The sequence below is a fragment of the Arachis ipaensis genome, chromosome B10 (genome assembly GCF_000816755.2).
Source record: "Arachis ipaensis cultivar K30076 chromosome B10, Araip1.1, whole genome shotgun sequence".
In the NCBI taxonomy this organism is placed as follows: Eukaryota; Viridiplantae; Streptophyta; class Magnoliopsida; order Fabales; family Fabaceae; genus Arachis; species Arachis ipaensis.
In genome coordinates this window covers 6807009-6832677 of record NC_029794.2, presented here as the reverse complement: position 1 = coordinate 6832677, position 25669 = coordinate 6807009, and the positions used below count along the sequence as shown (strand labels likewise).

Below are 25669 nucleotides of genomic sequence, written 5' to 3'. Positions count from 1 at the left end.
TATGTGAATATATAATTCTTAATAAATTATTAATATGAAAATCATTGAATTTAAAATAGAGAAAATCTAGGGGACCAACACCTTTTGTATTTTGTGGCCAGTATTTAACTATTAAAAGAAAATTGAGTGATCTCCTATTATTGGATATAATCTCACACAATTAAAAATACTATTAATGACCAATTGATGGTTATAAAACACAAAAGTTACTACTTCCTAACACTCCTCTTTAAAATATATTAAACTAGAAATCTTTAATAAAGTATTGGGTAACCAGAAATACCTTACACTATGCTACCACACTTCCCTCTCTTTCTTATCATAGTCTGCCGACACATTTTTTTTAAGAATTATATATCGTCTACTTTCAATATTAGTATTAAATAAGGATAAGAATGGAAAGGAAAAAGAGAGAGGTAATGGCTTACGTTTAAAAGTTAATGTTTTTAAAATTTTAATCAAATTTAAAAATAATATAGTTTTGTTTTCAATTTTCAAAAATAAAAAAGTATTACGTATACATTAAAAAAAAAAAAGTTATAATTTTGTATATATATTAGATGATTGTTCAAAAGAGGTTATAATTTCTTAAATTAAACTGCCAGAAGAATTCAAAGATGGCATGCATGTGTCTAGACAATACTTGTTGGAAATTTGGTGTATTTCTGTCCAAAAATGACGTGTAAATTATAAAGAAAAAGATTCCATCAACGCAAATTCTACATAATGGTTTTTCTGGTCTCTTTAAGTCTTTTAGATATGAAAAATTATTGTATATTGTAAGATGATAAGGTTTTTTACTTTGCCATTGTAATTTTATATTGCTCCTTCCATTAATTCATAGTGTTTAATAAAAACACACTATACTTAAATTATTCATCTAAATTTTAATATTAGAATAAATATTTACACACTTAATAAAATAAACATCTAATATATCTATTATTCACATTATTTAGTATTTTCATTGTCTACCTCTACTTTTTCTTAATTTAATCATTGATCTAAAGCTAGAGAGAACAGATAGATGCATTATCTATCTAACCTAATTCTCCTTTAATGCATGTATGGGCGTCAAACAGATCATTATTATGATCTTACTTGTTATGCTGCCCAAGCTCACTTCAAAATAAAGATATGACTACACGAAGAAAAAACTGCGTTCTATATTAAGTCATCACCGAATAGTGTAAGTTAGATAAACATGTCTTTCAACATTTTGACATTTCTGCTTCCATAATAATTACATGGTTGTAAATTAAATTGATCATTTTGTCATGTAGATGATAATATTCTAATTGATAGTTATTTCTTGTTGACAATTTAAAATGGTTAATATTTTGATGAGTAAATAAAAGACATATAATTCTTTAATTTTTTTTTATAATTTTTCATGTAATAAATTTTTAGTTTCTATTTTTATTTTTTTACATATAAATTTTATTTTATTACGCATCACAATTAAAATAAAAATTAAACTCTAAATAATTTGTAACTTATTAATTGCGCTTATTATTAAAGTATTAAATTGGTCTCTTAAGTTTGGGCGTAATCCTATTTTGATCCTTAAAATTTAAAGTGTTCTATTAGAATCCAAAAAAGTTTCATTTAGTTTTAATGTAGTCCCACCGTGAGGTCAAAGTTAAGTAATTAACGAAATGTCCTATATGACAGTAGTACAAGAACAAGGTCGATAATTTGGAGAATAAGTACAAGCTCTAGAAGCACAAAATCAACCATAGATGTATCAATATATTTATTTATTATTTTTCTTACAATTTAAATGAAATATCCTCTATAGAACTAAGGAGAATGATAAATAAATGTATTGATGCATCCACGGTTAATTTTGTGTCTTTAGAGCTTGTACTTATTCTCTAAATTATCGACCTTGTTCTTGTACTGCTGTCATGTAAGACATTCTGTTAATTATTTAATTTTGACCTCATGATAAGACTACATTAAAACTAAATAAAATTTTTTTAGATTTAAATAGGACACTTTAAATTTTAAAAGCCAAAACAAAAGTATGCCGAGACTAATTTAATCTTTTACCCTTATTTTTTCTATATGGTAGTGTGCAACATAAAAAGATGAGTTAAGAGATATTTTTTTTAATGGTATAGGAGAAAAAAATCGGTGTCTCCAGTTTTTTATTTAGTTACATAGTAATCTCTAAAAATGCCTATCAATTTATGTTTAATTTTTTTTAGAAAGAATCACAAATTGGACAGTCTGATTTATGTTTTTTAATTTTTTTTAAATTTAATATTAAAATTGGATTCTTTAATTTTTGTTTTAAAAGTGTGAAGTGTGAAGTCAACTACGGCGGCCACAGAATCAGAAACCACACGCATTCTCACCAAACGCCAAACCCGTGTTTCATGATTCTTCCAAGTACTACATTTGGAGAGAAATTCTTATGAACAATGTTACTGCTTACTAGAAACAAACTAGTAGTAACAATTTAACTAGTGAGTTCCCCTCATTTGGTATGGGCAAATTCACTGCCCCCAATCATTGAGTCTAATGTCTGCCTTTATTTTACATACTAGTGACCAAAAGTTGCGGCAACAATCCCTTTTAGGTATTTGGGGTCACACAAAAGTTGATTAATTAGTAGTGCCTTTCTAGAAATGAGCCTAGTTATACTTCTCAATTTTTCAAGCATTCAAGATCTTTTTTAGCACTGAAAAGTGAAAACTTTACAAATATCAAGTATACTATTCCTATTCTTATCATAATAACTTTGACACTTTGACTGCTTGTAATAGTCTCACACAGTCACACTACTTAATGAACACGAAGTCATGAGCCAAAAATTAAGATGCTTTTATTCAAAGAATTTTCGCTACTAAATGCTTTAAAGATATTAGTTAAAAGGTGAATTCTATGGAGCCTATAGTATGGTACTTAACTTTTGCCTATTTTACTTATTATAGTAAGTTTTGAATATTTAATATGATCTAACTAAACTAAATGTTTCAAATATTCAATTCAAAAACTCACTAGCTAAATTATTTTTTGTTTAAAGTTAAAAATGAGATTTGAACTTAGGATCACTAAATAAGTATGAAAACTGAAAAGACTATGTCATAGTTGGCCACTAACTAAATTACTTAGACTTTGTTTGTTTGAGAAAAAAAAAAAAATTAATAAGATGGATCTTCAGTTAATTAGAAAATCTTAAAAAAAATTGTATCTGCTTCTGCCTTTGTAGAAATGTTAATTTTTCACCCTCCTATGTAAACCTTAAAGAAATCAAACTAATCTGTCAAAAAATAAAAAATAAAACTAAGATTCTTAGTCATAAGAAGGGTAAACAATAAACATACATCTTCCTCAATATTCACAAAACCATATCGTTATATACACTCCAGATGTATTTTGGTTAGGTAGACACACTCAGAAGTTATAAATCACACCAAATCATATAAAAACTATTAAAAGTTGTGTTATTTGCACTCATTTTACGTAAACTAGTTTATGCCAACATAATCAACCAAATATCTTACGCCAAATGAATACAACAACCTTTTCTTCCGAATTTTCTTTGCTTTTCAAGTAGTTTGATTTTAATACACTAAAAATTTATACCATTGTTCAATCAGATTTTTATATTTAAATGATTTTTAAGTAATAATTAAAAATTTAATTATTTTTATTAATATGATAATACAAAATTCATTTTATAAAATCTTTTATATTTATAGTGTATAAACTAAAAAGATAATAACTCAAAATTACTTTATTTAATTTAACATCTAAAATTATTAAATTATTCTGTAATAATTAAAAAATAAACAATGTTACATGACTAACAAATTTTATTTTTTAGCAGCATTTGTCTAACAATAATTTACATTTATATTTATCGAAATTTTACACACAAAAACATATGATTTGTATCTATATTTACCGAAATTTACACACATAAATAATATCGTTTGCATTCATATTTTTCAGAATTTACACACATGAATTAGTAAAATTTATTTGTTAAAAATAATTTAGTATTTATACTGATCAAATAATTATAAAAATTAATGGTTTCTAAATTTTTTTCTTAAAAAAATATAAAATAAAATAAAATAATGTTGGATTGTCTAGGCCATCCCAAATATTTTTTTGAAATTAAATTATATTCATATTGCCGAATTAAAGAAAGAAAAAGAATGAAGGAAAGATCATGGAAATCTTCACACATGACAATTAAACAATCTTCAAGTTCTAACATCCAAATCTGCACCATAACAATGAAGCACCGGCCACATAATCAAATTAATGATTTGTCTGATCTTCTTTCCGAGCATGTGAATCATTTTTTCTGCAAAATGTGAAACCAAACACTCAAACAAAGTTTCCAACTCATAACTCACAAACAAGCCACCTTCCACATGCCACTTTCTTCAAACCATATCCCACCCACTTTCCTCGCTTAGCCTCCGCCACCGGCAGCCATGTTCACCGGAATAATTCTCCGCCACGGTTCGCCGCAGCCTGTTTTTCTTCTTCTTTTTCTTCTGAATGCTCTGTTTTTCCTCTGTTTTGTTACCTCCTCTCATGAAACTGAGCTTCAAATTCTTATGAGTTTCAAGTCTTCTATTCAAAGTTCGAAACCAAATGTTTTCAGTTCATGGAACCAAGCGAATTCTCATTGCAACTTCACCGGGATTGTGTGCTCAGATGGTTCTGTCTCAGAAATCAACCTTGCAAGTAAAGCATTAGTTGGAACTCTTCCGTTTGACTCAATCTGTGAGCTTCAAATGCTGAAGAAAATCTCTGTAGAGTCCAATTTATTGCATGGGATCATCAGTGATGACTTGAAAAAGTGCAAGAATTTGAAATACTTGGATTTGGGTGGGAATTCATTCACTGGTTCGGTTCCTGATTTGTCAACTCTGAACAAGTTAGAGTACTTGAATTTGAATGCAAGTGGAATCTCTGGTGCATTTCCATGGAAATCATTGGAGAATTTGACAGAACTCACATTCTTGAGCGTTGGTGATAACCTTTTGGAGAAAAGCAAGTTCCCTTTGGAGGTTTTAAAGCTTTCAAATTTGTCTTGGCTTTACCTCACAAATTGCAGCATCACTGGGAATATTCCAATTGGTATTGGGAATCTCACAAAGCTTGGGAATCTTGAGCTTTCAGATAACCACTTAACTGGTGAGATTCCAAAAGATATTGTGCATCTTCAAAGGCTATGGCAACTTGAGCTTTATGATAACTTCTTGAGTGGGAAAATCCCTGTTGGATTTGGTAACCTTACAAATCTTGAATATTTTGATGCTTCTAATAACCAGCTTGAAGGTGATCTTTCTCAGATAACTTCATCATTGAAAAGCCTTTCATCATTGCAGCTTTTTCAGAACAAGTTATCAGGTACAATTCCAGAAGAGCTTGGAGAATTGAAAAGCCTCAAGGAACTTTCACTCTATGGTAACATGCTCACTGGTCCTCTTCCTCAGAAGCTTGGTTCCTATGGAGGCATGGATTACATTGATGTTTCGGATAATTCGCTTTCCGGTTCCATACCGCCTGATATGTGCAAGAACAACCATATGACAGACTTCTTACTTTTGAACAACAGCTTCACTGGAACCATACCTGAAACATATGCTAATTGTTCTTCCATGATTCGCTTTCGCGCGAGTCGCAATTCGCTTTCTGGTGTTGTTCCTTCAGGCCTATGGAGCTTGCCAAATCTCCAAATTATTGATCTTTCAATGAATCATTTAGAAGGGTCAATAACTAGTGATATTGGCAAAGCAAAATCACTTGCTCAGATTTTCTTGTCTAAAAATCAATTCTCAGGTGAGTTACCATTGGAAATCTCAGAAGCTTCTTCATTGGTATCAATTGAGTTAGATTCAAATCAAATTTCAGGACAAATACCAGATACTATTGGCAACTTGAAAAAGCTAACTACTCTTAATTTGAACATGAACAATGTTTCTGGTGTTATACCATATTCTATCAGTTCTTGTGTCTCTCTTAATGGAATAAACTTCGCTGGTAACTCTCTTTCCGGAGAAATACCGGTTGGTATTGGATCTTTGCTCACACTCAACTCATTGAACTTGTCCTCGAATAAACTTTCCGGCGAAATTCCATCAAGTTTATCTGCACAAAGGCTTAGCCTTCTTGATTTATCAAACAACCAGTTGTCTGGTCCCATACCAGATTCACTTGCTATCTCAGCTTACAAAGATGGTTTCATGGGGAATCCTCAGTTATGCAGCCAGATTTTGGAGAATTTCAAGCCATGCTCCTTTGAATCTGGGGGCTCGAGGCGAATCAGAACACTTGTGCTGTGTTTGATTGCTGCCTTAATGGTTATTGCTGTTTCTCTGTGCTATATCCTCTTCTTGAAACTGAAGCAGGACAAGTTTGAGAAGCCGGTTCTGAAGACTAATTCTTGGGATATCAAGCAGTATCACTTGCTAAACTTCAACCAGAGCGAGATCATTAATGGGATTAAGGCAGAGAACTTGATTGGCAAAGGAGGATCAGGGAATGTTTACAGGGTTGTGCTTAAAAGTGGCGAAGAATTCGCAGTCAAACACATATGGACTTCAAATCCGAGCGACCGGGGAAGTTATAGGAGCACCTCAGCAATGCTGAAAAGGTGTTCAAGGTCCTCATCAGAGTATGATGCAGAAGTGGCCACTCTCAGCTCCATAAGGCATGTCAATGTGGTGAAGCTCTATTGCAGCATCACAAGTGAAGATAGTAGCTTGCTTGTTTACGAATTCTTGCCGAATGGAAGCTTGTGGGATAGCTTGCATACAAGTAAGAAGGCTCAGATGGGGTGGGAGGTTAGGTATGAGATTGCACTGGGTGCTGCTAGAGGATTGGAGTATCTGCACCATGGTTGTGTTAGACCAGTTATACATAGAGATGTTAAGTCCAGTAACATCTTGCTTGATGAAGAATGGAAGCCAAGGATTGCTGATTTCGGTCTTGCTAAGATTGTTCATGGAGGAGCAGGAAATTTGACTCATGTCATTGCTGGAACACTTGGATACATGGCTCCTGGTAACCAACAACCTTTAAAATCTAGATATAAATATAATGCTTTCTATTATGTATACATATATTTTCATTCAAACAATTTAATATGAACATTATTGCTCAAAATAATTTGATCAGTTATAACTGCTTAGGAAAGTTAATCTTAATCATATTGATTTTTGTTATGACAGAATATGCCTACACTTGTAAGGTGACAGAGAAGAGTGATGTTTATAGCTTCGGAGTAGTGCTAATGGAACTAGTAACAGGGAAGAGGCCTATAGAGGCAGAGTTTGGGGAGAGCAAGGACATTGTGTATTGGGTATGCAGCAATATGAGGAGCAAAGAGGAAGCTCTTGAGTTGGTGGATTCCACCATAGCAAAGCATTCCAGAGAAGATGCCATGAAGGTATTGCGAATCGCAGCATTGTGCACGGCCAAGATTCCATCTTCAAGACCCTCCATGAGAATGGTTGTTCAAATGCTGGAAGAGGCAGACCCTTGTGCTCTTACCAACATAGTGATCACACATGATTAAACAACATAGTCATTATCGTATTCTGTATGGACGTATCATCCATTAGCAACTGGAATGGCATGTTGATTCCAGAAACGGTTACATTTTTCCTCCTTAATAAGCTGCACAAAATGTGAGGCCAAGAAGGGGTGATACATCTTGCAAGCTTCCTCTCAAGATTTTTCTCTAGAGGGTGGTGACTTGTTTGATTTTGGAACGAGAAATACCTCTCATTCCCCCTAAGCTATCAATATCATTGTATAAATAGCAAAATATAATTACAGTTGGAAAATATATGCTAGTGAGCAACCAAAAAAGGATTAGTTTGTAGCTTTGTAGAATATGTGTAATGAAATCCTCTTGTAGATGAATCTGTATTTTCTGTTGGGTTCAGCTTGTAGCTATTTTTGTAACATGTTTTCTATGTATATGAACCCTGTTAAGCTTCTGCATAGTTTGTTCTGAGAAAATGCGAATAGTTGCTTCATAGAATAGAAGGTTTTGCTTTTAGGACGCTTCAAACTAAAACAACCAAATACTTCCCCGTCACATGACACACCAATTATTAATCCTATGAAGTATTAATCAAATTTCAATGTTTAGCTGCTCTTTTGGTTACAGTTGTTTTAAAAAAATTTTAATAGAGAAGGTACACATCCATGTAACTACGTAACCAAGTTGACCCAAGCCCAAATAAATTTACCCGCCTCCAACGTCACTAAAATAAACGTGACTTCCACGCGCTTCATTATATAAAAACATTCCTTCTTCTTCAAAACGCACGAAACCAATCATTCTCTTCGAATCTCTCTCAAAATCACTCAAATTTCAGTCACGTTCTCTGCGAAAATCACTACTGCAAAAGAATAGCGAGAAGATTTGGTAACGAACAACCACAAACGAACGAAAACAGCAACAGAGACTACCAAAGGTATGAGAAAACTACTGTTCACTAGAAATCTTGCAATGTCGCGTTTCTCCTAGTTGCATTTTAGGTTTACTGGATTGATTTGCTTCGTTTAGAAGATCGAACTATTGTGAATACATTTTTACAGTATAACTAGGGATTGAAATGAAATTTGTTGTTATTTTCAATCAGTTCAGTGGATAGTGTAACTAGAGCTTTGAAATTGGTTGTTACTCTGTTCAGTACTTCTTTTGCATGGAGAAATACTATTCTTGTTGATTGAAAGTTGATCACCATTTATTCACCACATGTACATTGTTCGGTTCGGTGGCCTTTGTGATTTCTGTTCACCAAGTGATTGTTGTTCGGTTCGGTGGCCTCTTTTTACAATGTTCAGTGTTTAAGATTATTGTGGTAGCATACAGCAATCATTTTCTAGCTCTTTCATTATTTATCATGTTTGATTCTGTGCAAGAATGAGTTTTTCCGTGGCCTGCGACATTTTAATTGACTTGATTAAGATATACATACTTGTGCTTATCGGTGTGGATAGTTTAACTAGGACTTTGAAATTGGTTGTTACTATGTTCAGTACTTCTTTTGCATGGAGAAATACTATTCTTGTTAATTGAAAGTTGATCACCATTTATTCATCACATGTACATTGTTCGGTTCGGTGGCCTTTGAGATTTTGATTTACTTGATATTTAATGTGTTTAGGGTTTAGGGTTATTGTGATCATATTTTTACAATATAACTAGGACTTTGAGTGATATTTGTTGTTGTTTTCATTCAGTTCAGTGGATAGTATAACTAGGACTTTGTACTTGATTGTTACTCTGTTCAGTACTTCTTTTGCATAGGCAAATACTATTCTTGATGATTGAAAGTTGATAATGATTTATTCACCAAATGAATGTTGTTTGGTTCGGTTGCCTTCTTTTACTTTGTTCATGATTTAAGATTATTGTGATACTATTATCGGTGTATTGAGTGAAGTATTGACCAATTTTTTTCATTACAGCAAAATAGAAACAAAATAATGGTGACAAAGACAATAGCAATAGTGTTCAAGAATGAGTCAGGAAAAAAAGATATAGTTGAAGAAATGGGATTCAGTGCCCTGGCACATGTCCCGGAAATGAACGTCTCTCACGCCCTCTTAAGAGAATTGATTGATTGCTATGATGAGTATCATGGATGCATGAAAACTCTCCATGAAAAAAATATACATAACACCTGCCAAGATAGCAGCTGCGCTGGGCATAAACCACGGCGGTAATACACTTTCCACTTCTTGCTTATTTTCGGTTCATTGCTTTCTTTAATTTCGGTTCATTGCTATCTTTAATTTCGGTTCATGGGTATATATAAAAAATTAAACTGAACCTTTTTGACTCATTTGTTGCTATTAAAATATTGTAGGGGTTTTCCTAAAAAGGTTGATTATCGCAAACTGAATGAGGAAGACAAGGCAATATTTGACAGCCTCAAATGTGTTACGTTGGCGACTTTGACAAAGTCTATCCTAAATATGAGTGTTGAAGGAGAGGAAAACTGGCAAAAATTCTGTAGGACTTTTGTCGTCTTCGTACAGAAGTGCTTCTTGCTGCGGACGACGGTAAGCATGGCCTCCGCGATCCATAAGCCGCCTATCTTTTGTGTGGACAACATCCGACAGTGGGATTGGGCAAATTATGTGCTTAGCTTCTTGAGGAATGGAATCAAAAACAAGAGAAAGGGAAAGAAACAGTCCGTTGAGGGCTGTGTTTTTGTTTTGATGCTGATATACTTCCATGAAACCAAGTTTCCTCGCTTGGATGGACTTGATGCTCCCCTGGCACCGTGGGTGGCCCATTGGACAGAGAAGATGATGCTCGACCGGATTTCTGAGGAAGCAACGGACACAATGGTAATGTGTTGATTTGAATCATTGTGCATGCAGAAATATTTTTCTTGATAATTGAATGTTTATCACGTATTATTCATCACATGAATTGTGTTCGGTTAAGTGTTTGTGGTCATTTTGATTCACCTGATTGTTTTTGTATTTCCTCGTTTTAGATGCTTCTAAAATACTCTGCTAACTAAATAAGTTTGTGTTTTAGGGACTTCTGTATAGAAAGCAAATAAAGGAAGAAAAAACAAAAAGAAAGAAGGTGCAAAACAAAACAACTTTTTTGAAGGGGAAAGAGAAAAGAAAAAGGGAGAAAGAAGAAAAGAAAGTTGTTGTTGTGGATTCTTCTTCGGAAGAAGAATCTTTTTTGGAATCCAAATCAGAATCTGAATTCGACAATATAACGCTAGCGGAAAGAACAAGACAAAAGAGGCTCCTGAAAAAAGAAAAAACCCGACGGATTCAGAAACTTCAAGTGAATCTCAAAACCAGTGCAGTTTGAGTGGTTCTAATTAACAAAATTTTGTTTAACTTGTTTAAAAAAGCAAACACTGCTTCTTTTGAATGTATATATGTCAACATTAATGTAAATGTTAATATTAATATATAGATCAAATGTTAATGTATATACTGATTAAAGATGGATTACTCCTTGTCTTGTTATATACCTGTTGGAACTGCCTGGCTGCTGTTTTGTTGCAAGTTCACAGTGAATGAAATCAGGGTGTTTACCAAAACTTGTGAACCCCAAAAACACAATGAACCGAAATTAATATACCTGGTGAACCGAAAAGTGCATATCTCAACATAACATAGAGCTAATTTTAAAAGAATCTTACTATCAGAACCCTGAACCATAAAACCAGAACCCTGAACACTGAACCTTGAACCCATAAACCCTAAATCTCTAAAACCCCAAAACCTAAATCCTAAACTCTACACCCTAAAACCTAAACCCTAAACCCTCAACCCTGAACCCGAACCCTAAACTCTGAACCCGAACCCCGAACCCTGAACCCTGAATCCTAAACCCCTGAACCCTAAACCCTCAACCATGAACACAGTGAACCAAAATTAATACATGGGGCGAACAGAAAGTTTGAAACACACTGAACCCCTGTACACTGAACCCTGAACCCATAAACCCTAAACCTTGAAACTCTAAACCCTAAACCTTAAACCCTAAACCCTAAACCCTGAACTCTGAACTCTGAACCATGAACCAAAAAACAAATTCTAATTATTCAACTTAGAAATTAATACAGTAAACGAATCGAAAAACTGCATATATCAATATAGAATTTCACAAAAAAGTGACTATTCATTAAAGACTATCAACATTCAGAAATTAAACCTGCTATAACAATGGTGAACCAAAATTTGCTAATGGGTGAACAAAAATTTACATTAATAAAAACTAAAACTTGTACAATCCTCTCTTGGATAATTCATATCTGGTGTATTGTAAAGAGTGGAGCTTGACTGAATCGATGATCCGGAGTCTAAAAGGTTCAGCTACAAAAGATATAATTGTGTATTAGCAAAATGAACATTTGAATTTTTAACTAATCAAAAGCAAGTCAATTTTACCTCACTTGGAGCTGTCTTTTTCTTTTTCTTCATGGCATTTGAGATCTTTTTTTCCAAGTTTGATCCAAGTATATTCTTGGGCCGACCTCTTATTTTGACACGTGGTGGGCTTTGAAGGTCATTCACATTGCTTAATGTCTCTTCTTCATGGGTTAACAAACTTTTTCTTTTGCTTCTCCCTTGATATTCTTCCATTTCCGCCATGACCTTGTCAAATGCTCGGTGCAAAATTCTGGTCAACTCTTCAGACTCAGATGCAAATTCACATATATTGTGTGACTGAAATACCAATTCATCAAATCTCTTACTTCTTGGATCCAGTACAGGTTCATCTTGGCTGCTCTTGATGTGTGTATTCCTCATCTTTATGTTCTTGCTCCAACGTTCCAATATGTATTTCGATGCCACATTATCCACTCGCTCAAAGCTTAGGACACTTAGGGAATGGTGGCACAATATGCCCCTAGACTCAAACAGCAAGCAATGACACTTTACATCTCGTGATACTGCATCGTAGGTAACGACAAACTTATTGAATGTGGAGTTGGAAACCTGCTCTATGACTTCATATGTTGTGAAACCTAGGGTGGAATGCATTGATCTTATGATACAATTCACTTTACCTCTGAATTGAGCTTGAACTTTCCTGAACTTCTCATGGGTATATACACGCTGAACTGTGCCTCTATTGCTAATTTTGTTGTGCACGGTATCACGATGTGAAAATCTGCAGCATCGAATTCTCTCTCTGCTTGCTCTTTGCTTGCTAGGCAATTGTCGTATTGCTTCATGAATTGTCTCAAGGAGCTATTCCGTGTGATGAACTTGTTGAAAAATGAATGCATACTCTCACTCCTTTGCGTGCTTCTCACCCTGGCCCAAAAGTGGTGATCCAAGTAAACCAGAATCCATATATGGCGATTCTCGTACAGCTCTGCAAACCAAACAGAAACTATAAGGTCTGGTGAACCGAAAATAGGGCATGCTTTTGGGAAAAAAGATATGAGCATAAAATAATTCGAATTGAAATCTCAATTACCTAAAAGCCACTTGTTGCCTCCGAGACCATACTTTGTGAGGAAATCGTTCCAGTTTATGTCAAATGCGTCTTTTGTGTATGAGTTCCAAACAACATGGCTCATCTCTTGTTCAATATCAATGTGTCCTTTGTAGCCATTTAATTTGTTTGGAATCTTTTTCATAATGTGCCAGATGCACCAGTGGTGAATTGTTGTTGGCATGCACAACTCAATTGCCCTTTGAATCGATGCGCATTGATCGGTAAGAATACCTTTTGGTGCCTTCCCTCCCATGTAACGTAGCCAACACTCAAATAGACATTTGAATGATTGGATGTCCTCATTTTTCATCAGCGCGCATCCAAGAAGTGTCGACTGGCCGTGGTGATTCACGCCAACAAAAGAACCTAAAACCAAATTGTACCTGCATAAATAACATGTAGACGGTGGTAAACCGAAATATATACACGCACTGAACATAAAAAATATGTTTGAATGAACCGAATACCTGTTTGTGCTATAGGTGGTGTCAAAATAAAACTACGTCTCCGAAATAATCAAATGCATCCCTGCTTCTTGCATCAGCCCAGAATGCATGTTTAATGCAATGATCGCCTTCGAGGTTGAGCTCAAAGAAGAAATTTTAGTTCTTCTCTTTCATTCTAACTAGGTACTTGCCAAATTCTTTGGCATCGTCTTCTTCGGAAATATTCCGTACTTCCCTTGTGATGTAATTTCTGATATCTTTTTCTATAAAACCTAGTTCACGGTGGCTGCCAGCTGCTGCCACAAATGATTGGTAAGTTTTGCTCGGTCTGATTCCGGCTTCCTCGTAGGTTTCGATGGTGCGACGCACGAACATGCTAAGCTCCCTATGTTGTTTGAGCATCTCAGCCTGGTCTGCACAACAAGGATGTGAGTGATTCAAAATAACTTTGGAAATTGTCCAAAGACTAATATCCTTCATTATCTGCACATAAATTCTGGCTGGACAATTTAATCCAGCTGAAGGGTTTGTCTTCAAAGTTGGAGATATCTTTGATTTTCGCATCCCCTCTCTGGAACATACAATTAGTTGATTCTTAATCTTGTCTCCGTCCCGAGTTGTGTTTCTTATTTTGGTAGAAAAACCAGCAAGTTTGGAACAATGTTTGTAGAACTTTCCAGCTTCTTCTAGTGTCTTGAAAATCATTCTCACTTTTGGGACAAATTTTTCATCCACAACACAACTGGTCTGCACGGTGAACCGAAATCTTTATTATAGTGAACCGAAATCTTAATTACGGTGAAATAATTATATAGTGCTTAGGGAACAAAACAGAATATATTCGTCTAATTTTTTTTAGACACCTTTTGCTTACCGAACCGAACACATGCACATGGTGAATCAACTCTTTAGTGCTTACCAAACCGAAAAGTTACTCACAATTACTTACAGTTAGTCACAGTTACTCACACTCACAGTTACATATTATCAATTCAATTCAAATATAGATCACATCAGTCCATTCAATTCACTTTAAATAAAATTAGCAATTTCATTCCATTGAATTAGATTCAAAATTCAATAGTCCAAACCTCATTAAATTGATACGTTTCAGAAGAATTATCCAAATCACACTCATTCAACTAATATGAAGTTGATTCATTCATTGTTTCAATTCAGAAGTGCAGATCGAAGAAGAAAACGAAGAAGAAGATGAACGGCGAAGGTAATTACGTTGAAGTCAATCCAAATCGATAATGCAGAGAAGAAAAACGCGAATAAAGGAGAGCAACGAAGTTAATTAGGTTGAAGAAGAAGAAGAAGAAGAAAAAGGTTGACGTTGTATGGAAATGTTTACGTTGAGAAATGTTGATCACGCAAAATAAGGATTAGGTTATATACGTTATATGAGGCGCGTGTACACAAACGAATGTGTGGTGCGTGGTGTGGAAGGGACTTGGATAACATCCATGTAATTTTTACATGGATGTAGAGCTTTTCCGTTTTTTTTAAATGGTATAGAATTAAATTGAATTCTATTAGAAATTAATTCCAGTCTGAATTAAATTAAATTCTAGTATTTATAATGAATTAGTAAAATTATAAAATTGATTTGAATTTTAGTATTTAAAATATTTATTAATAAATTGAAGTTTTGTAGTAAATAATTTTATTCTTTATTAACATGAGATCATATTTAAATAATAAATATGTTAGAATGTCATCAGAATTTATTGTTTGTTGTTATTAATTAATCAATGTAGGCTAAAATATATTGTTAGATTACTAAATTAAAGGAATTGAATACATGGTAAAAATATAAAAAAATATTAATCACTTACTATGATGATTAAATTTTCAATAAAAGATTTGTCATTTTTATTAATCTTTTTTTTTTTTGTGAAACAACGGGAGTTCAAGGACCCCAACAAGAAAAAACGACAAAAAGCAGGAAAAGTAAGACAGACTAAGACCCTCTTATTCTGAAGGTCTCGAGACGATCACAAATAAGATCATAACTAAATTCCAGAGGGGCTCTGTCAAAGAGGTGCAAACCAAGGGGAAGATCTTGACCCTTCTTGGAAAAAAGATCTGCCACCGAGTTAGCTTCGCGTAGATTATGCTTCCAGCCAACATGTTGTATTCGAGCCACTAAGACACAAATATCCTGAATCAGGGGGGCACAGGAGTGGCTTGGGGAGCAACCATAAATGATGAAGTTAATAGCAGAGGCCGAGTCTTACCTCAAGGTTCTGGTAACCATTAGCTATAGCAACACTCGGTCCATGAATGATCGCCCACAATTCCGCATGCATAATTGAGAAGCTGCCCATATTGCAGAAGAATCCTTTCAAAAATCTCCTAGTTGAGTCTCTAAAAACTCCACCACACGCAGCGTTACTCCTATGTGCATACCAGGATCTATCCACATTCAATTTAATGCAGTCTCCGTGAGACCGAGCCCAGCTTATAAGGCATTCATCAGCACCCTGGATAGTTCGATGGCTTCAGTTACCTCTATTCACTCTTAGGAACTCCTCAGACCATGCTTGGATCTTATGCATAGCATTAGGGACAAGAGTAGACTCACCATTAAAAACCAACTTGTTGCGGAAGTACCATATTGAGGATATAGCAACCCCAAATAAGTAGGCCCAGTTATTAGAAGCAGTAAGGGTTTGCAGCAACCAATCGCTAAGACAAGTATTAAAGAAGGCAGGAAGCCCACTAGGGGGATTAGGATTTTCCAAATGTTCCTTGCATAGAAGCAATCCCGCAGTACATGAATGGCTGACTCTTCCTAGCAGTGGCATCGGGGGGCAAGAGTCAACACTAGTCAAATGTCTACGCTTTCTTTCTGAATTAGTGAGGATAGCATTATGCGCCACCAACCAAAGGAAGGTTCTTACACGTTTAAGGCCCTGCCACTTCCACACTAAATGGAAGATCTTGTCTGGAGAATGCTGGACCTCTCCGAGGCTCTGGTAAGCTGACTTGACAGTGAATGAACTGTCTGAGGAGGCACCCCAGGCTATGCGATCAGCTTCTTTCTATGGGGACGGGGGTGGATAGCAACGATTTTCTTGATAATGTGCTCCGGCAGCACCTCTTGCAGCTTCCCAACGTCCCATTGCCCTGAGACATCAAGAAAATCCATTAGCATATCATTATAATTTAAGTTGTTACTTACTTGGCTTGCAGTTTCGCTGAGCAGCCCCACACGAAAGACCCAGTTATGATTCTAGAAACGAATTTAGGATCCATCACCAACTCTCCAAATGCAGTTACTCTAAATACTGTCCCGAGATGAACAAATACCCTTCCAGAGATTAGAGTTGCTCCTCTTTCTCTCCACTCTGGGTACAGTATCATTACCACCACCATATTTCGATCTAAGGACTCTAACCCAAAGAGCATCTTTCTTCTCTATAAGTCCCCAACCAGCCTTCATCATAAAGGCTTGATTCATTTGGCTTGCATGCCTAATGCCCAGTCCCCTACACTGTTTTGGCTCACAGACTTTCTTCCAGTTAAGTAGGTGTATCTTCTTTGTTTGGTTAGTATCACCCCAGAGAAAATTCCTGCAAATGCGATCAATAGTATTACAAGTGGCAGAGGGTAAAATAGCAGATTGCATATTATATAAAGGCATAGAAGAGAGGAATAATGCCCTCAAAAGTGTTTTTCGATACTCTTGAATGAAGGATAAGAACTCCTAAGTATTTTTCTAAGTCATCAGTTCTGGTAAATTGCAAGACATTGCTAATATCAGCTCAGACAGTGTGGCCCACATTTTTAGAGAAAAAAACTCTAGTTTTCTCATTGCTGACTTTCTGACCTGAGCTCTCACAAAACGCCTGGAGGCACTTATTAATAATGTTGGCTTGATCACAGCTAGCTTCTGCAAAAAGAATAATGTCATCCGTGAAGCACAAATGAGAGATAAGAGGACCATCTTTCTTGAGCCAGATAGGTTTCCAAAAGCCTTGATCCACTGCCGTGCTAATGAGTTGGAAGAGTCTTTCAATATAGAGCACAAAGATGTAAGGAAAGATAGGGTCTCCTTGTCTTATACCTCTGGATGGGCAGAATTCATCCAGCTCTTCTCCATTCCATAGCACTCTCATCTTGGCCGTCGAGATACACGAGAGAATAAGCTTACTGAGACTTTGAAGGACACCAATATCCATAAGGGTCTCTTCGACAAAACTCCGTTTCAGTCTATCGTAGGCTTTTTCAAATCAATTTTGATAGCCATCCAATCTTTCCTCCCTTTTTTTGTCTCATTGAGTGAATAACCGCTTGAGTGATGATGATATTATTAGAGCTCTGTCTACCAGGCACAAAGCTATATTGTTTGGGCATAATCAACTTGTCTATGACTCTCCTCAACCGGTTTGCAAGGATCTTAGTAACCACCTTGTACGAGACGTTGCAAAGACTGATGGGCCTCAACTGTTTTAGGTGGAAAACCAGTTCCATTTTGGGGATAAGGGTGATGAGGGTTTCATTAACCTCTTTAATTCTGTCTGGCTGTTGAAAGATATTCTTGGTTAGATTGTAAACATCGGTGCCTATTTTACTCCACTGACTCTGATAGAAGATGGCTTGCAGCCCGTCCCTGCCCGGAGCCTTCCAACTCCCCATCTGAAATATCGCATCCTTAACTTCTTCATCAGACACATTCTGTCCCAGGATGAGGCTGTCAGAGCTATCCAGGGTGGGAAACATGCTATTCAATATAAAAGGAGCATGATCAGAGCTATCCGTATACAAATTCATAAAAAAAGAGGTGTAGAACCATGAAAAAATTTTGTATTGCGATCTCCAAACTCGATCCACTTGCATCTAGATTTTTGGAACCAGAGGATTTCTTCCTGAACGAGGATATGTTCATAATCCATCCACAGGTCCTTTTGCAGCTTTTCAAGAAAGGGATTATGATAGTACCCCAGGCTATTAGTAATACCTTGAAGTCTCCTAATAATTCGATGTTTCCTTTTAAAAATGTCACCAAAAATCGAATTATTCCAGTTTCTGATTTTATTCTTAAAATTGGAAATACCCTCTGTCCAAGAAGCTTGAACATCCCAAGAGCCATCAACAGCATTACCGAAATTTGGGTGAGTGATCTATGCTGCAAGAAAGCGAAACGGTCGCCTCCCTCTATTTTGATTCATGGCAGGAGATATTTGTCGGCAGATAGGCGAGTGGTCGGATTTGAGCATTGGAAGAGGCTTTATACTAGCTTCTAGGTAGGCAATTTGCCAATCCAGATTACTCAGACCCCTGTCCAGTCTCTCTGCAAGATTTCCTCTCTTCCAAGTGAAAGGCCATCTCGAGAAACCCAGATCAATAAGACCACAAGCAGAAACACACTCCTGAAACTCTTTGCATACATTCTGAGTATTATGTATAGACCCTCCTCGCTTTACATGATTATGGAGCATCGCATTAAAGTCTCCCATCAGATACCAGGGGAGATTAACACTGTTAGAAAGGGATTTTAGGGAGTTCCATAGTGATCTTCTAGACACCCATGAGGGCTACCATGGACAGCAGTAATGAGCCAGGGATTAGAATTATTACTAGAGATTTTAAGATGAACAAACTGCTTATCATGCTCTAGGATGTCCACTTTCCAGGTAGAAGAGTCCCAAAGACACCAAATGCCTCTCGCGTGACCCACGACATCCACCACAAAAGACTTGTCAAAACCCATATTTTTCCTAATTTGTTCACCACGAGCACTACTAACATGCGTTTCTAATAGGAAGAAAAAATTAGCCCCATACTCTTGCCGCATATCTCGGATTAATCGATGGGAAGGTTTTGCTTCCAACACCCCTACAATTCCAGCTAATGATGTTCATCATCACGAAACAGGGCAAAATAAAGCCACAAAGACTGGATTTACTTGTGGGCATTAGCCCATTGCCTCGGACCCACCTGGTCCCGGGAGGATGACTCCTCCTTACTACGGCTGCCACCAGCATCGCTCATAGTGATATCAGATTGTTCCACCTCAGTACCTGGAGGTGGTTGGTTCTTTTCCGACTTGAATAAAAGATTGTCTCTTACCGCGTGTTTTTCCAGGTTCATGCGAGCACTCCGCATGGCATCGGCAGCTTCCCGTTGATCTCGCTCCATTCTATTCATATACTCCTTGATTATTAGTTCTATACCTTCAAGCTCCTTGTTTCTTTCCTTCCCTTTCACAGCTCTGGTGGGGGGTTTCCATAGCTTTAGGGATGGCTAACGACTTCTCTGAGACTGTGGCCTTGTCCTTATTGTTATTCCCTTTTCCACTCGGTTCGGCTCCACCTTTTGCTCCAGGCCCAGTTTTTTTAGTTGGATGTGGGTTTTTGCCAGCACCCACTTTAATTACCCTTTTTTGCACTAGTTGGGTCTTTCCATATATTTTCTGGGCTTGGTGTTACAACCCATTAGTCAATTGGGTCTCTTGATTGGCTTCCATCTGAGTCACACTTTCATGCACGTTATTCATACCTTCTTCATGCAAGATGGCAAAACGCGATCCCGCACCAGGATCTTTCCCTTTTGGAGAGCTTCCTTCTTTAGAGTTATCATTAGTGCCCAATCCTTGATTCGTATGAGATTTCCTTACCTCTGATTGCGCTTTCTTTTTAAAGTTATATCTTTTCACCAGCATCCAGGACCCAAAATCAGGGTTGATTTGTCTGTTATCATGGTTGCGTGGATTTTGTGGATCTTCGGCCTTTCCATTTTGGGCATCAACTTTTTCATTCGACGCCTCACCGGACGGGATATCTCCGGCCCCGGCTTCTTCCCTAGGATCTCCATTAGTTACTGGCCTTTCCATACACTGTTTAGATCTGTGTCCATACCTGCCACAAGCGAAGCAAATTTGGTGCAGGCCTTCATACTCGATGTGAAGCTCACAGCCAAGAACTGAGATCCGAGGTACTAATTGTTTTGCCAGGTCAATCTCCACACAAATCCGTGCAAATTTCTCCCTCGAATGAATTGACGTGGTTCGATCCACCTTGAGCATATGACCAATGGCCGAGCCTACCCTCCAGAGAAAGCGGTGGTTATATAGTTCAATCGGGAGATTCGGGATTCGAACCCAGAGAGCAATTTTTCTTACTTCTATTGATCCGAATAGGAAAAAGGGTCTCCATCTTTGCACAATGAGATAGTGGCCGGCAATCATCCAAGGTCCTTCCATGAGTGCATGCGAGTAATCGTCTCCATATGAAAAGTGCACTAGGAAATAATCACGATTCACATCAATAACACGAATCTTACCTTTATTTTCCTAGTCTCTGCGAAGACGTTGCTCCATGTACGCGAAGGTAACACGCTTCCCCAGTACTTTGACCATAAGAGCATTCTTCCATAATTTACACCACTCTTCAAACTCCTCCTTTGACACCGAAATCGTGGGGCAAGGATTGAAAGGTCTGTCCTCAGTAGCCGGGTCGTCATCTTTATATACCACCTATCCTCGAGGTTAGGCCCATCGTTCTCCATGCTACCGAAAAATTCATGGTCACCAACAAGATCAGGACTGGTCAACAAAATTTTCTTATATGATCCTTTTGAAACTGTTGGCACATTTTTTTCAGCTGGAACAATTTTTATACACACTGACAATTTATTGAGATCCTCTCCTTTGTTTTAACTTTCTTGGTACTTCTTTGTACCAGATCATCCTCTTGTCTGGAAACCCTAGGAGAACGCTCATGATGTATTTTTTTTATTTTTATTAATCTAAATAAAAGAAATAAAGAATACAAAAGTAATTAGTAGAAAACTAAACTAGTGATAATAATATTCCCAAATGTGTAAGTCTCAATTGCTTTTGTTTGTATTAAGGCAAGGAATCATCATCTTCAAACTTATAATAATTATCATATCATCATCATCATAATGATAATCCATGAGATAAGACAAGATGACACAATTGGGTCTGCATCTGATTCCTACAATTTAGTATCTACCAATGGGAAATAATGATAATCATTATGACTATCACGAGTCCATAACCATACCCATAACCCAAAAAGAATGAGGTTGGGTTTTAGTCCAAACACCCTTCTTTCACCATCCTTCTCTTCCTCTTTGTTATTGCCTTCCCTAGTTTTCACTCTCTCCAATTCACAGTTATTCCCTCATTCTCGTCTTCATCTTCAGCATCCCCTCTCTCTCAAAACCTACTCTTCAGGTTCTCTCTCTCTCTCTCTCATTTTGCTTGTGTGTTACTGAATTCCGTGCTAGAATTATCTGGGGTTTCTAGTTTCATCCAAAGTTTGCATCTTTTGAAGATACCCAATATGAAAAATGCTCTCTTCCGGTTCAGTTCACACTGGAACCTCTTTGGCTCGTTATTTTTAATCTGGGTCTGCTAAAAGTTGTGTCCTTTCTATGATTGCAGGGAGAAAGAGCGCAATTATTCGTGTGCATAAAGTTGATCATAGTATTGAGTCAACACCCGTTAATTTGATGGCTCCAGAACAGGAATTTACAGAAGTGAACAGAAATCTTTACCCGAATGTAGAACCCTACAGCACAGGGTTTTTGAAAGTTTCAGATATTCACACACTCTACTGGGAGCAATCTGGAAACCCCAATGGACATGTCAGTAGCTAAGACTCCCCAATAACTGCAAAGTTAAACTGTGCTATATTATTTTCCCTTTCTAAATTTTCAAGCTATGTATGCTTATTTGTTTACATGAATTGATGAAAAACTGGAATGGGAGGCAGTGGACTATTATTGACTTAGTGATTGAATTCCATATAGATTGATTATTGATGCAGTTGAATGAGCTGTAAATGTTAATATTGGATCCAATGCTTTTTTGGTGGAGACTAATAGCCTTTATAAATGTGTATACTAGAAGAAGGGTTCTATGCATTTGCTGTGGTTATTTTCCATTACCTAACTTTGTTAAGAGGAGAAATAATTTGATGCAAAAATGATCATTTAATCATTTTCTATACAATTTTGTTGCAGCCGGTTGTCTTCATTCACGGAGGCCCTGGAGGGGGAACTGGCCCAAGCAATCGGAAATTTTTTGATCCTGAATTTTACAGAATCATTTTATTTGATCAGGTTAGGTTTTGAACTGCTTTATTTCAAAGAAAGCTCCACCATTTGAATAATGAAATTTATTCTCTTTGTCAGCGGGGTGCAGGGAAAAGCACGCCCCATGCTTGCTTAGAGCAAAACACCACATGGGATCTAATTGATGACATTGAAAAGTTACGAGAACACTTGCAGATTCCAGAATGGCAGGTCTCTTTCCACCCTCTGGTTGTTTATCATCATACATTTTATCATCCTTATGTAATAGGCTATATGATATTCTCCTGTGTATTATGCAGGTATTTGGAGGATCATGGGGAAGCACACTTGGTCTTGCTTATAGCCAATCTCACCCAGACAAGGTGTACTAATTTGTGTCGTAATGTATAATTTTGTAAAACAATGTTTTACAATGTTTTATTGTTCATTTTTTAAAATGTCTTGTAATTTTGTTTGAAGGTTACTGGCATGGTCCTCAGGGGAATTTTCTTATTAAGAAAGAAAGAGATTGATTGGTTTTATGAGGGTGGTGCTGCTGCAATATTCCCTGATGGTTGGTATATAGAGTGTTATTTTTTATTTATTTATCTGGGACTATGTTTAGATACCTCTATGCACTAACTTTCCTTTAAAAATGAAGACATTTTTACTTCTTTAATACGTGGAAGTATGTTGAATTTAATTTATGTCACTTTAATTGCATCTGAGAAACTTTGTTTATGCATTTTTTTTTACATAAATTCAGTTTATGCATTTTGTCTCATGTCAGCTTGGGAGTCATTTAGGGATCTGATTCCAGAGAATGAGAGAGGATGCTTTGTTGATGCCTATAAAAAGAGGTTAAACTCTGACGATGTTGAAACTCAGGTGAGTGTTTGTCTGGTTCCCTGAGTTTGCCTACTTCTGCTTCCTAAAGCTATTCTTAGATTTCTATCCTTAGTGATACAAATGAGGGCTAACAGTGTGAGCTTCGCGCTTGATGGGATTATCTATAATAGCTCTTGTGCTTGATGAAAAAGTTGAATACAATCTTAATCATAGCATGTGAGTTTTCTCTTTAACCGGGAGTCAGGGAGCAGTATGTACTACCAAATGACTAGCCCCGAATTGATCTTCCTTTTTTGATTTCATGTGTCCAAATTACCGTCACACTACAAGGTTTTCCATTGTGGGTGACCATTATCCTTCCAAAAAATAAAAATGATGCCTTTTCATTGTTGTTTTTCTTACCTATGTCTTTGTTCTTAGTATGCAGCTGCTAGAGCATGGACCAAATGGGAAATGATGACAGCTCATCTTCTTCCAAATGAAGAGAACATCAAAAGAGGGGATGACGATAAATTTTCATTGGTAGGTTCATCAATTGAGAAATTAGACAATTTGACTGACAAGAAATTTTGATTGATTACCTTTTTATTTCTTTTTCCCAAGGAATATAAACCAATTTTGGTTTTAAAATGTGATTTTGTAATGATTCTAATTATTTAACTTGTACCAATTAGTGATGACAAATACTTATCTAGTTATCTTTTTACAATCAGGCATTTGCAAGGATTGAAAACCACTATTTTGTGAACAAGGGATTCTTGCCCTCAGATTCATACCTGTTGGATAACGTTGACAAAATTAGGCATATCAACACCACAATTGTGCAGGTAAATACGTTTGTGCTATAGCCTTGAAAACTTAACTCTGATCTTAAATTCTTCGATCTTTTGTTTCATAATTTTGTAGGGACGATACGATGTCTGCTGTCCTATGATGTCAGCCTGGGATCTTCATAAAGCTTGGCCAGAGGCAGATTTTAAGGTATGACTAGAATGTTAGTTGCATTGGTTTTTAGGCGTAGACTTTAAATTCTAATCGTAATTCCGCCTAATGAATGCCATGAAGCAGGTTGTTGCTGATGCGGGACATTCAGCCAATGAACCAGGCATAGCTGCTGAACTAGTGGCTGCAAATGAGAAACTAAAAAACATAATCAAGAATAAAGGGAACTGAAGTTACTCAACAAACAAACGAAGAATAAAGGTGCGCAACGGGGACTGATCATCCGCATGCTGCAAACATTTCTGTTTATGAGATTGTTATCCTATTGGGAATTGTTTGTTTCAAAATACTAAGCATACTGTACCATAACCCCGGAATTTTCTTTTATCATTGTTTCAAAGGAAATGGGAGTGAATTTAATTTATTATAAATTTATGATCAAGGCAGAAATTATTTTTTTTTATGGAAGATATATTGGTGTATTGGCCCAATATTGGGAAGGGAGGTGTTTTGTCGGGTGTGAGTTTCAACACGCTGGGGGCGTGGTGACAGGGCCTCAGAGGCATGGCAGATGATGGAAACACGCATGGGGCGGGTGTGGTAAGGTGACTTGCAGTGACGGGTGGCACAGCCTTGGCAGAGGAGTCTGGAGCAACAGGCGGGGATGTTGCAGGTGGTCTGCATGCAAGGAACAACCCCCACTTCGGTAACAAGCAACGTTCAAAAAAGCTCTATAAATTGAGCTTCTGGGGATCATTTTTATGCATAAGTATTGTTGAATGCTTCACAATTTTACTGTGAGATGAGAAGTTGAGAGGTTGAAAAAGAGTGTTAGAATTAGGTTTGTTTGTGTTGTTGAATGCTTCACAATTTTATCGTGAGAGAAGAAGTTGAGAGGCTGAAGAAGAGTGTTAGAGTTAGGTTGTCTGAAGGGAAAAAAATTATATAAAAAAATTATTAATTTGTAGTGATTAAAAATGATACGTAATTATACGACGCCCGAAGAACATATTATTAATTATTTGGATTATCTAGTTTATGTAAGTTCATAAATTTTATTATTTTATGTATTTAAATTATTTTTTGTTGAATGCTTTTATCGTGAGAGAAGAAGTTGAGAGGCTGAAGAAGAGTGTTAGAGTTAGGTTGTCTGAAGGGAAAAAAATTATATAAAAAAATTATTAATTTGTAGTGATTAAAAATGATACGTAATTATACGACGCCCGACGCCCGACATCCAGTTTATGTAAGTTCATAAATTTTATTATTTTATGTATTTAAATTAATTTTTTTAACTTTTTGTTATTTTGTTAGTATTATATGAAAATATAATATTATTATTTTAGTATTATTTTTTTATGATATTTTCGAATAATATTTTTAGTTGTCT

General features: G+C 36.3%; 4 protein-coding genes and 1 long non-coding RNA gene across 7 annotated transcripts in view; 2 read left to right on the top strand and 3 right to left on the bottom strand.

The window, feature by feature from the left end:
* On the top strand, positions 4412-7999 carry LOC107623181 (receptor-like protein kinase HAIKU2). Of its 2 annotated transcripts, XR_001616364.2 has the most exons (3): positions 4412-7041; positions 7209-7689; positions 7784-7999. XR_001616364.2 is itself a non-coding variant. In XM_016325352.2 (2 exons), the coding sequence occupies exons 1-2, from the start codon at positions 4461-4463 to the stop codon at positions 7553-7555; spliced, it is 2928 nt and encodes a 975-aa protein (XP_016180838.1). In that variant the 5' UTR covers positions 4412-4460; the 3' UTR covers positions 7556-7999. The 2 variants fall into 2 exon arrangements, 1 of the variants encoding a protein (XP_016180838.1); XM_016325352.2 differs by having other exon boundaries at positions 7209-7999.
* On the bottom strand, positions 13591-14139 carry LOC107620038. Its single transcript, XM_016322263.1, has one exon. The coding sequence runs from the start codon at positions 14137-14139 to the stop codon at positions 13591-13593; it is 549 nt and encodes a 182-aa protein (XP_016177749.1).
* LOC107620037 lies at positions 19871-20647 on the bottom strand. Its single transcript, XM_016322262.1, has one exon. The coding sequence runs from the start codon at positions 20645-20647 to the stop codon at positions 19871-19873; it is 777 nt and encodes a 258-aa protein (XP_016177748.1).
* On the top strand, positions 21339-24740 carry LOC107623405 (proline iminopeptidase). Of its 2 annotated transcripts, none has more exons than XM_016325643.2 (11): positions 21339-21646; positions 21857-22059; positions 22438-22536; positions 22609-22719; positions 22809-22871; positions 22969-23062; positions 23279-23376; positions 23758-23859; positions 24051-24164; positions 24244-24318; positions 24406-24740. In XM_016325643.2, the coding sequence occupies exons 1-11, from the start codon at positions 21490-21492 to the stop codon at positions 24508-24510; spliced, it is 1221 nt and encodes a 406-aa protein (XP_016181129.1). In that variant the 5' UTR covers positions 21339-21489; the 3' UTR covers positions 24511-24740. The 2 variants fall into 2 exon arrangements, with proteins under 2 accessions (XP_016181129.1, XP_020969896.1); XM_021114237.1 differs by having other exon boundaries at positions 23255-23376.
* Positions 23383-25669, bottom strand: part of LOC110268283 — a 19398-nt gene continuing 17111 nt past the window's right edge. The window contains exon 3 of the long non-coding RNA XR_002356456.1: positions 23383-23562. This is a non-coding gene — a long non-coding RNA (uncharacterized LOC110268283). The remainder of the gene's footprint in view (positions 23563-25669) is intronic.

Bases quoted from the DNA above. Each gene is read 5' to 3' on its own strand.
- LOC107623181 (XM_016325352.2), top strand. From the start codon at position 4,461: ATGTTCACCGGAATAATTCTCCGCCACGGTTCGCCGCAGCCTGTTTTT. The intron at 7,042-7,208 runs GTAACCAACAAC...TTGTTATGACAG, and splicing joins ACTTGGATACATGGCTCCTG to AATATGCCTACACTTGTAAG.
- LOC107620038 (XM_016322263.1), bottom strand. From the start codon at position 14,139: ATGATTTTCAAGACACTAGAAGAAGCTGGAAAGTTCTACAAACATTGT.
- LOC107620037 (XM_016322262.1), bottom strand. From the start codon at position 20,647: ATGGAAGGACCTTGGATGATTGCCGGCCACTATCTCATTGTGCAAAGA.
- LOC107623405 (XM_021114237.1), top strand. From the start codon at position 21,490: ATGAGGTTGGGTTTTAGTCCAAACACCCTTCTTTCACCATCCTTCTCT. The intron at 22,060-22,437 runs GTCAGTAGCTAA...ATTTTGTTGCAG, and splicing joins CTGGAAACCCCAATGGACAT to CCGGTTGTCTTCATTCACGG. The intron at 23,377-23,757 runs GTGAGTGTTTGT...CTTTGTTCTTAG, and splicing joins CTGACGATGTTGAAACTCAG to TATGCAGCTGCTAGAGCATG.